The 12,300-nt window shown below is 41.3% G+C and overlaps 1 protein-coding gene across 4 annotated transcripts in view; it reads left to right on the plus strand.

Moving 5' to 3' along the window:
• Window positions 1-12,300, plus strand: part of PCSK5 (proprotein convertase subtilisin/kexin type 5) — a 327,119-nt gene that overhangs the window by 99,206 nt on the left and 215,613 nt on the right. For all 4 annotated transcript variants that reach the window (XM_025178860.2, XM_075931728.1, XM_075931729.1 and 1 more), the window contains 2 exons: window positions 2,376-2,519; window positions 7,557-7,633. In XM_025178860.2, the coding sequence (XP_025034645.2) occupies window positions 2,376-2,519; window positions 7,557-7,633 (221 nt within the window). The remainder of the gene's footprint in view (window positions 1-2,375; window positions 2,520-7,556; window positions 7,634-12,300) is intronic.

The raw sequence follows: 12,300 nt of genomic DNA on the forward strand, positions 1-12,300 counted from the left end.
AATAAAACAGAGTTTAAAAAAAGTTACTGCAGGATACGTCCGGGGCGGGGGCCCTCACCTGTTTGCCAGAAGCTGTGAATTGGCAACAGGGAATGGATCACTATTCTGTTAATTGCATGTAAAGCATCTGGCATTTGCCACTGTTGGAAGATGGGATATTGGGTGAGATACACCTTAGGTCTGACTCAGTGAGGCCATTTTAATGTTCTTATAAGAGATGGTGTAACAAAATAATCATTAAAATCCAGGCACCAGGCTGGGATTGAAAGGATGTAGCAGAATAGAAAACTGCTTTAATAGCTAAATCATTTCTTTTTTAAACAGTGTCTGCTAATAGCTTCCAAACTGTCCACCTGTATTTAAAATGTCAAATATGCCATAGTGAATAGGCCTTTGCTGGCATCATACCGAGGCATGGGGTCAATATCGTTGCTGGAGGAGACTAATTCTCCAAAAGCTATTACTAAAAGTGAAGTATTCACCAGCAGATCGGGGGGAACACCTGACGGAAAACAGCAATAATCCCTCCTGTCTGACAAAATACAGAAACTCCACCTTTTCTTTCCTCCTGGGAGTGAGATAAGGGAAAGATTACTCTCAATAACCAACATGCAACCTAACATTAGATCTTTCCTCATCTCCTGCTTTCTCTGGCAAATCTGTCAAGGCATGATCATCTCCAAGTGGTGTGTCAGCATAGTTGAGTGGGTTGACTATAGAGCAAAAAGACAGGAAATCCCATCCCACTTCTGCCTCTGACTTGCTGTGTGACCTTGGGCAAGTCACTTCACCCTTCATGTCTCTATTTTCACAGCTGTGAAAAGACAGTTATCATATTTATCTACTGCACAGCTATTTTGTGAAGGTTAAATGGTTGAGGTCTGTAATGCACTTTGAAAACTAGAAGGAAACTCTGTATGCTAAGCACTGTTATAATCCTATTCCTATGTATCACAAAGGCTCTTGAGCAGCCATTGCACAAAGTGTGCATAAAAAGGAGGGTAAAGTGTTGCTATATAACACAATTCTACTTTAAAACCTGGTCTAGACATTTTTTGGAGTTGAACTCTAAAGTTGTATACATTTCTGGTTTTTTACAGTGCTTAATAGTGAGTTTGCTTTAGTAACCTTCAATAAAATACTGTGAAATCCACTGGCTTTTAAATTATATTAAGGTGCATGGAAGGAGGCCTTGGTAAGAGTTTTCAGTAGTAATTTTAAATTAATTTACACCACATTCTGTGCTACCGTCAGTGGGGTTACTCCATTTCCTGCCTCTGTGTGTAAGTCAAGGCAGAATCTGTCCCTTTTAATTTACTTGCACTGTTTACAGTTTCCAAAATGCTAACACATTACATTGAGGTGCATGTGCACAGAAATGAAGGGGGAGTGAAGGCTGAGAACTCTCGTGTGGCTACTGTTGCTATGATACTAGCTCGAAGCATTTCTTTCTTTCTCCTCTCCCCCTCCCCAACCCCCACTCTCACTGAGCTGGAGAAAAGCAACACTGCTGAGGGTCTGAATGGTACAGGCTTCGCGGGGAACCACTCTGTGTGTGAGTCAGCTAGTGGGGGTATATGACTATCGAAGTGTCATTTCTCATTTCCATGGCAAGCCAGATTTCCTCCTGTAAACTAGGGATGTATTCATGTCAGAGGGGAGTCTTTCCATTTATATGTACCCTAAGCTCTGCACCCATTCCTCAGCAAGCTGTACCCCAACATGTTGATTTGGAGCCATCTACAATTCATCAGGCACCTTAAGCTGCAAGTTTTTCAGAAGGTTGTTTTGGTTACGGGTTTTTAAGTGCAGCTCATCTCCTGCTGATATTGCACAAAACCTGCCAAAAGCCTTCTTTTGTAGATAGAAATGAATCTGGATTCGTTTCCAGACATCTAGTCAAGAAATTATACAGCACGTAAGTTCCAAAAAGCAGGTTTTGTTTCCAGGGCTGTTTCTGTACAGACACTTGTCTGCTTTTATCCACATATGGTTTGTTTTGCTGAAAAATTTGAATGCACCTCTTCAATGAGCATATTGAATGGCCAGAAAAAAAAGTTGTTTTATTTTATACAGAGCTTCTAACTAGACATCATAGATAATATCTGCTCTTTTCTACTGATGAGTATGAAGTGTAATCTAAAAAGAAATAAGCAGTTCTAGTGATTTCCATTTCATTTAGCATTTCTTTTACATTATCCTGATATTTGCAAATAAAGATGCCGATCTTCCATATCTGCCATTCAATCAATGCAGTAATCTGCTGATAATTTAATTGGTTATGATAATGAATAAGCTGATATCTCAACCCTCTCCCCCTCCACTGTTTAATTATCTCCAACATCCAATGCATTTATCTCATCTTCTCTCTTTAGCACTGCAGTGATAATGCCCATCACTGTCAGTCAGATATGAACATAGTAGGTGCTTGGAAGAGAGGCTACACTGGAAAGAATGTCGTGATCACCATCCTGGATGATGGCATTGAGAGAACCCACCCAGACTTGATGCAGAATTATGTGAGTCTTTGCAGTAGTTACAATTGCTGTTTCGTAATTCAGAATTAAAACTGCTGCTTGTTGAAAGATGACTGTGTTGGTCTCGTTGTTAAAAAGAAAGAAAGAAAGAAAGAAAGAAAGAAAGAAAGAAAGAAAGAAAGAAAGAAAGAAAGAAAGAAAGAAAGAGAAATTGCAAAAGTTCTGTTTTTCTCTATGGAAATAATCTGTTGGTTAATATCTAGTGTAATACCAGTTTAATACCTGATGTGTCTTCCATAGGTAAATTGCATCTTTATGGAATATAAAGACGGAGTTGAATTCAATGATCTCATAATCCCCACCCTTCCTACACACACACCTGTATACTTTGATACTTCTCAGAATTTTTGATTATGCTACACACTTGCTAATTTAAAGCATATTTATAAATAAAGTGAGCGCCTAAACCCTGGTAGGACAAAAATATGTGTCTTTAGAAAGACAACTGCCCATTTCTGAAGATATTAACAGAATTCTATCCTGCCGAGTATTTATTTAAATTCAAGCTTATCCATCATCTGGCTAGAAAAAATGTATAGGAAAAAAGATGTGTGGGTTTCCCCCATTGGTAACACCTTGGGGTCTTGCCAGTGTAGTTTTATCAGCTCCAGTGATGTTACCCCCAATTTACACTACTGTAACTGAGAGGAGAATCAGGCCCTTTGGTTATTGTAAGTTTCATATGGCCTTATGGATTTTGTGTCTGCCTGTGTTTTGTCACATTTAAATAATTGGTTTAAAATAGGAAAGTTTGGGTATGTTTTACATGTGAAAGTTATTTCAAAATAACAGCTGTTATTTCGAAATAACTTTACTAGCATCTACACAAGCCAACCACTATTTCGAAATTAAATTGAAATAGTGGAGCGCTTATTTTGAATTTGGTAAACCTCATTCCACGAGGAATTATGCCAATTTTGAAATTGCTATTTCGAAATACGTGCTGTATAGACACTTATTTCGAAATAGGGGGCCTCCAGCCCTTCCCAAAGTACCCTGGTGGCTACTCTGGCCTCAACCAAGAACACTCCTCTCCCTTCCCCCTTGCCGGAGCCCTTAAAGGATATACTCTGGCCAAAGTGCCTGTGCCAGCTCCAAGCCTGCCAGCCCAGAGCCAGCAGTCACTGCCCCTGACCCAGTGGCCCCAAAACATGAGCCAGCAAGCCACTGGCAGCCAACCCTCCACCACTCCCCAGGAGCAGTCTGCCAGCTCCCAGGAGCCTGACAGGGGCTGGAGAAGGCGGGCTCCTTCCAGAGCAGAGATCATGGACCTTATTCAGGTTTGGGGGGATGCCCCCCAAGTCCATGATCTCTGCACTAGGGGGAATGTGGCCGTCTATGGCAGGATAGCTGCCAGCCTGGCCACCAAAGGCCGCATGCGAACCCGGGAGCAAGTTCTCATGAAAATCAATTTGGTCCAGCAAGACTCCCAACCCTGGGCCCTGAGCTTCCCCTCCCCCTTCTTCTGCTTGCTTCCCCCTTCCAGCTCCCTCCTTCTAGGTTTCCCCCTTCCCTCTCCCACCATCTCTCCTCCTGTCTCCTGCCTCCTTTCCCCAGTATCACCAGAGTTTCATTTCCCCACCCCCCAGTTTTGTTAAATAAAGAGAGTTTGTGTTCATGAAAATACAGGAAGTGGGGTATGGGAGGGATAAGTGGAAGGACGTGAGGGAGAATGAGACACAAGCCCCCAGTGGGGCAAACCAGGGAGGCTCTTAGTGCTCCTCAGGGTGGAATCTTTCCCGCAGGGCCTCCTGGATACTGACAGCCTGACCTCCCGGATGGCAGCCTGCAGAAAATGCAGCCAGGCTTGCAGCAACGTGTCCACGAGAAGCACCAGAGTGCCCAGGGGCAGCTCTGGCTCCATGTTACCAAGTGCTGTGGTGTCCTGAGTGAGGGCAACCAGAGCACATAGAGACAAAATGCTTTGCTGTCCCTCATCAAGGTAGGCAAACAAGCAGGGAAAGCTGAGAACTGGCTTTCCAGGGGGGTCCCTTTAAGCACAGGCCTCAGATAGCCTCAGGCAGCAGCCACACAAAGTAACTCCTGACCTGATGCCCTGCTGGACCTGGTTCTAGCCGGCCTTAAATGCGATTCAGCATTCACTCAGTGTGAACGCTTAATTTCGAAATAGCCAAATGCTATTTCGAAATTTTGTGTATAGACACGTTATTTCAAAATAAGCTATTTTGAAATAACTATTTCAAAATAACACTGTAGTGCAGACGTACCCTTTGCTTGATGTAGAGAAAAACTGCTTTCTTGGTTGGTCAACTTTTTAGCTTACCAAAGCCGATATTTAAAAGTTTCAGAGGGGTAGCCGTGTTAGCTTGTAACTGGAAAAACTTAAAAAACAACAAATAGTCTTGCAGCACCTTAGAGACTAACAACAAAATTGTAGATGGTATCATGAGCTTTCATGGGCACAATCCACTTCTCCATTCATCAGAAGAAGTGGGTTGTGCCCCCGAAAGCTCATTATACCATCTACATTTTTTGTTAGTCTTACAGCACCTTAGAGGCTATTTGTTAAGTTTTCTCAAAGCTGATATTGTCCTTTCAAGCTATTTAAAATCTCAGGGCAGTGCACTGCTAGAGATTATTCCATGTCACAGGTAGAGGTATCACTCAGAAGTATACAACCTTGGGAGTCTGATTGTTTTTATGAAATGGAATGTGCAAGCTGTACATGGATGGAAGTGAAGAAAACAGATGAGTGCATTTGGGAGTAAATTCTCTTGTGCAGAAGGCCAGCACAAAGGGTGCTAGCTATAAGAGTGAATTTCATCCTGGCTGAGCATTCAAGACAACACTATCATTAACATCCAGTACAAAAGTTAGAGATGTGTCTGTAGTTCTAAAGCCGTTTATTTTGAACTAGCCAATTAGCCCGTCATAAGACGGGATTTTCAGGTCTCTCTTTCACGTCGGTCTTCTCTCCTGAGCCTCTGGTCTCTCTCTCTCTCTCTCTCCTCCTCCTACTACCTCCCGCCCTCTCTCAACTCTCCTCTTCCTTCTGCCTCTCCCTCCGTCTCTCTCTTTTTCTTCTCCCCTTCCTGCCTCTTACTCTTTCTCTTCTCTCCTCTGTCTCCATCAGGGATGCACGCTCATCCAGGCCTCACCCCCTGGGCGTGTATGTCACTGCCCTGCCCCCCTTCACCTCCCGCCGTGGTGCTCGTCTGACTTCTGCACTGCTCAGCCGGGCCACCGCGTGGGAGCAAGCGACGCAAACAGACTCTCTCTTCTCTTCCTACTGCCTCGCCCTCTCTCTCTCTCTCTCTCTCTCACCTCTCAACCGTCTCCTATCTCTCTCTCCGTTTCTCTCTCTCTTTCTCTTCTTCCCCTCCCACCTCTCACTCTGTGTTTCTCTTCTCCTCCTCCTGCTGCGTCTCTCTCTCTCTCTCTCTTGCTGTCCTCTGCCTCCTCCGTTCTCCTCTCTGTCTCCTACGCATCCTCTGTGACTGCTCCACTTTCCTCCTTTTGAATCCAGCGCCCTTTTCTGACATCAGAGACGCATGCTCTTCCAGGCCCCACTCCCTGGATGTTCCCTATGGGTGGGGCTGTTGCCTCCTGCCATGGCACTTGGCTGACTTCTGCACCGATCAGCCGGGCTGCCACGTGGAAACAAGCAGCGCAAGTGGCTGTTTGGGCCCCGCGCTCCCCACACAGCACTCCCATGCTACATGGGGAGCGTGGACCTCAAATAGCCACTCCCACATGGCGGCCCAGCTGAGCGGCGCAGAAGTCAGCCGAGTGCTACGGCGGGATGCAACAACCCCGCCCAGAGGGAACAGCCAGCATTTCAGCATTACAGAGTCACAGACATTGGGCTACTATATATATGATTAGTCATACTTATGGTCATTTCTTGCTGTCCAGTCTGTATATCAACTTCCCTTTTAAATCAACAGGAAGTTCTGTCTAAAAAATCAATTACTGGATATAGCTTAACTTGTCAATTTAAGATTAGTTTGATCTTCACATGCACTTCATTTTAATTCCCATATCATAGGTTATTTAAACAAGTAGGGTCCAACTTTCCTCCCACATAGAACAACTGAGATTGTATCAGATGCCACAAACTTCATCCCAGTCCTATCCTGCCAGGGAATATAATGCAGCTATTTACTCCCTTCCCCACCTTTTTCCCTGCCAGTGAGGAATTCCCCCAGGGCAATTTGCTGGTGTGATGACAAATGCCTTCTATGTGGCTAAGAACAGGCACATTTGAGGTGGATGTGGTAACTGGTTTTGAACAAAGAAGAGATTAAAAGAAACTGCTTGTCATGTCAACAGACCGCATGCTACCACATCAGTTATCAGAAGCCACAAATACAAACAGTTGTTTGCACTGTAAACTATTTTCAGCAGGAAAAATCTTGGTAAATGTGAAAGACTTGACAAAAATGCACGTTTCCTACTCAGGACACACAGTTCTATCCCTCCTCCCACAAATAAGGACATTTAAAACGTTTTTTCTTTTCCAGAATGTGTAGTTTGTGTTATATGTTTGAACATATATTTTCTTAGAGGAATATAAAGGATTTCTTCTTCCTAATATTTTGGGAATTTTTCTTTCCTAAGGTTCTATTCAGTTGTTATTGTACCTAGATATATTTAATGCAATCCTAGTATGGAACAAAAAATCTCTTTTTCAGGTGTTCTAAGCAGAGGCCTCAGAGAAGGAATATATGGTTTTATGTAATGTATGTATGTAATAAGCAGCACTTCCTGTCTCATAATAGTTGTTGGAAAAGTACTTTTTTCTAGTGTACGTGTTACCCACCACCCCTTCCAAAACAAAATGTTTAAAAATGTAAATCCTATTATTATTGAACATATAATCCTTTCCTAAAACAGGCAGGCATCCTAAAACCGCAGGAATGTTAGTTAACCTAATTACTCTCTTGTAGAAACCTGCTTAAAGAATGTACAGGCCACATGAGTCAATGGCTAATTAATGAGAAACTCTTCTCCTCCCTCTCCTCTTCTTTCCTCTCCTCTCCTCTCCGTTGGTTACAGGATTCAAACGCCAGCTATGATGTCAATAGCAATGATATTGATCCCATGCCTCGGTATGATGCCAGCAACGAAAACAAGTAAGGCCTATTCACTATGGCATATTTTACATTTTAAATACAGTGCCTCACCACACTAAACATGCCAAATCTGCCAGTGTAGTAGGGATTACACCTGAATGTCTCCCTAAAGCATTATGATTTGCATTTAACTCTGTGTTACATATATATAATATAGTGTGTCTCCTCACATGATGTACGGCATGCACTCTGGATACAGGTGGGTGCACTTAGAAGTAAATCCTCTTTAACCCAATTTGAATTTGTCTTTTGGCAAGTCTAACCTTTTTCAGATGCAGTTTCTAAGGAAATTGTTGGAGTCTGGCACTGTGTTCGGCCTTGCCCCCAGTTCAGCTTTTTGGCTAAGATCAGCATAAACATTCGCTGATGGCGGATCATGGAAGGGAGGGGGCCAGGTAATTAACCCCAAGGCATCATGTTGAGCCCAAGTCAGTGCCCTGATGGTTATGGTTCGTCTCGCCTAGCTGGCAAACACCTGGCCCTGCCTGGAAGAACCACTGTTTCCTATCAGATCTTTCCTTGCACTTTTGGATTTTGTGGTGGTGTGAGGGAATATACTTGAGCAACTTCAGTTCCAAGTGAATGGAGGGTTTTTTGGGGGGGGGGATTTTAGGAGGGACAGTTTTAAACAACAAATAAGCAAACAAACAAGCAGTAGTTCATTCTGATTGTAATCATATGTTCACATTAACTCCTAATGGCTAGATATTTCTGTTTGAATGGTAGTTTTCTGCTATGGCGATCAACTTCTTGTTCTTTGTTATTCAGCAAGTATTTTAATGGTTCATGAATCTCCCTGGGAGGCTATTGGTGCCCCGGGACCACCTGGAAGGGCCCCTGCATGATGGCTTTGTGTGTACTTCAAAGTTTAAAGCACTGCCTTGTCAACACCCTATCTTGACAATATAGTCAGGGCATCAGTGCTGGGAGAGCAAACCACCTCTAGGAAGGGCTCCCAGTGCTACAATCCTGTTTACACTGGCCCTTTACAGTGCTGTACAGTAATTAAAGTGGCTATGTAGATAACCTCTATAACTGTAGCCCTTGGACGACAATTATTTATCTGTTAAGCATGGTGCATAGCACAGGGAAATATAACCCTTTTTATAGAATCATAGACATTAGAGGCAATTATATAGTCTCTGTGCCACTGCAGGACTATATTACATATACATGGAAAGACATGTAATCATAGAATCCTAGGGCTGGAAAAGACCTCAGAAGAGCATCGAGTCCAGCCCCTTGCCCAAAATAGAACTAATCCCAACTAAATCATCTCAGCCAGGGCCCTGTCAATGTCTAGGGATGGAGATTCCACCACCTCCGTAGGTAACCCTTTCTTGTACTTCATCACCCTCCTGGGTTATGTCTAGACTGCAGGCTTCTTTTGGAAGAAGCTTTTCTGGAAGAGATCTTCCAGAAAAACTTCTTCCGAAAGAGAGCGTCTACACAGCAAAAGCGCATCAAAAAAGCGATCTGCTTTTTCGAAAGATAGCATCCACACTGAATGGACACTATCTCGCATTTAAGCTGTGATTACTATGGATGGAGTGGCCACCAGAGCACCTGTGCTCGTTCCTCTTTCCTCTTCATTCAAAAGAACTCCCTCTTTCCTGTTCACACATGCCTTTTTCCAAAAGAGCTCTTTCAGAAAAAATCTTCTTACTTGTAGAAAGAGACCTACCAATGTTGGAAAAATGATTTTTTTCAAAAGAACACAATTGCACTGTCACACAACATTGCCCTAACACAACATTACCAAAACTTCTACTGCTTACTGGGATGTTGGGGTAAATTTAGGGGTAAATTAGAGCTAAAAAACAGCACAGAACCCTGAGAGCCAGGACTGGTTAGCCACAAACTTCATGGTACTGCAGGAAATTTGGCCAGTCCCATGATGAGCGGACATAACTAGTATCGTGCCAGACCATGGTTGTTGCCAAATCAGAGAGTGCTGGACTAGAGAGGTTCAATCTGTATTTTTTTCTTTCTCTTATCCTTCAACAAAGATGCATCTTCTTTACATTTTCTCATACTGATGCTTGCTTTACTGAGTAATGCCTGTCTTTTGTTTAGTAGAAAAATCTTCTAAAATAGTAGTGCAATAAGATAGTAACTTCCAATACACCCATATTGCTTTAAAATCTGTAAACATACTGCAGACTTGGTTTACTGTAAATGTAAACAAAAAGGCTCATCAGTAACAAATCTGCTGTTATGCTAACTTGGTGAAGCAAGCAAAAACCCAAGATTGCTGCCTTTGTCAACAAAAAAAAAAAATACTAATAATCAAATTGAATCTGTTTATAGTTGCTTCTAGAACATTTGTTAACTAAAATAGAAAAACGAAGCAAAATAATCTTGTTCTTTTTAAATATACTGTAACACTTTTCAGGTGAGTTTCTTAAAAGTGCTTTAGACAGAGCCCTATTATCATCCTCAAATTAGTGATAAGAAATTCAGGCACAGAAAGGTTAAGGCGTAAATTGTAAAAAGATCTTTAAAGTTTGGGTTCCCAACATCTTTGGCTTGATTTTCAGAGGTGCTGAGTATGCTTGGAATTCAGGGCCAGATTTTGAAATCTGTTTAGATGCCTAAAAATGCAGATTGGCACCTAGTAAATATTTCAGAAGTGTGTTGGTGCCTAATTCCTAATGGGTGTTAGGCACTCATGCATTTTTGAAAATCCCATTAGGTGCCCAAATAACTTCAGGGTATTGTTACTGTTTGCTCATTTTTTCTCTTTTAATTAATAAATGAGGCATATTAGGAATATAAAATTATGGCAAGCATAAATTTGGGTTTGTGAAAAGACAGTAGATAAATTTGAATGATGTATTTTGAAGTTATATTTTAAAAGAAAATTTTGAGTTTAGGGAGGAGGGAAAAAAACTTTAAATCAATCTCTTGAACCTTTTAGTCAAAACCAGGATTGGACAATAGAGTCTTTAACTGCTATGGTATGTAGGAGCCATGCCAGAAGTTTACTTTGGTTTCTATAACTTGGCAAAGAATTGTGAAGCTTGTAAATGGTATGGACCTAGACTAGAACTTCTCTTTGCGCCACTAAAGACAGCAGTCAGCTGTGGATGAAATCATTCTTGCTATGCATGTCACCTTGTTTTGATTTAATGCTGAGTGCTGCTGCTTAATTCCTTGTCTGTTATTTAGCTGTCGCCTATAAACATCATTTTAAAACAACTGTCACTTTGTCACTTAGCCATCAGAACTCACTGGATAGAATGCAAACACACTTACTGGATTATACCCTCGCACCATTGGATAAACTCAGAAATTAAAGAAATCAAAACAAATGTTAGTAACATGAAAATAGGTTTTCATTTTGCACCCCCCCCCCACACACACACAAAAAGGCATTTCTCTGTTTTGTGCTGAGTTTTTACTTTGATATTTAGTAACTTTAATATTTAGTAAGTGGCAGAGGGATTTTTAAAATGTAGGACCTGATTCTCATGTCAGTAATCTCTATTGACTCTGCTCCAGTATAAGAAAAAAAAATCAGGTCATGATTTTTGATTAGGAGATACATGGTTGCTCTATTGCAATACAGTACCAAATTTTGCAGCTTTATATTTAGTTACACATTTAGGTTTAATAACTCTGTTTATATACATTTTTAAATTATTGACTTTGTATTTTTACAAGACTGTGTTTGTATGCTGACTGTAAGAGTTCATAGTGTCCACAGAGTTTTATATGCAGTTGCAAAGATGTGGGGAGGAAGAGTTAATGATTCAGTGAGGGTTTTTTGCTTCTACTTAAAAGTCCAAAATAATGAGATTTTTTTTCCAGGAGAAGACCAATACACCCATTCCAAATCATTGCCATTTTTCTTCCTTTGTCAAATTCACACATTTTCCTAATAAAATTCCAAAAGGCAATTCATTTTCTGCTGGTTTATGGAAGCTGTTTTGTAGTGGACAACAGAATTTATGTTTTAAGTAATTTAATCTGAATGCATATTAGATATCTGACAGGCCAAACTGCTACTGATGCATTCTGGATGGCTAGGAAAGTGACTTCAGTGGAGTAAAGGGTTCTTTTGACTTTATCATCTCATTATTCAAATATGGAATACTGAAGAGCCCAATGCAATCTAACACAGCGAGTTTGAATTTGTTTGGTTGATGGTTCCAAAGATCATTCTTAAGAAAATGCCCTTCTCAGTGCAGGACAAAATGGAGTTTTGGTAATACCAAACATGTTCCCTTTAGGAGAACTTAACAATTTAGAAAGGAAAATTAATTGATGGTATTTGTACAAATAGACACATGGAGGCAAAACTGACAGAGTTTCATCTATAAGTCTGTGTGAGTTTATGTAGTTTATGTGAGTTTACAGAAACTCGTGTAGTTTCTCTGCAAGTTTAGCTGACTACTGTGAAGGACTATTATGAAAGTGCAAGCTTTGTTCTATATATTTATGTTTGGATTTCTTGTTTATGAAAGTGACAATCCCCCCCCCCCAAAACTGGTAACCCCATTAACAAGCAGGCAAGCCCTATGAAAGCTTTTTTACTGCAACTCAATTTACAACACTGCTAGTACCTAGTCTTGGGCCTCTCTTACGTATATCAGGCCTATGCTAGTACCATTTTGTGCTGTGATTTTTAGCAGATGTTAGTAACTAAGCAGTTTCATGTTGGG

The sequence above is a fragment of the Pelodiscus sinensis genome, chromosome 6 (assembly GCF_049634645.1).
Source record: "Pelodiscus sinensis isolate JC-2024 chromosome 6, ASM4963464v1, whole genome shotgun sequence".
Lineage (NCBI taxonomy): Eukaryota > Metazoa > Chordata > Testudines > Trionychidae > Pelodiscus > Pelodiscus sinensis.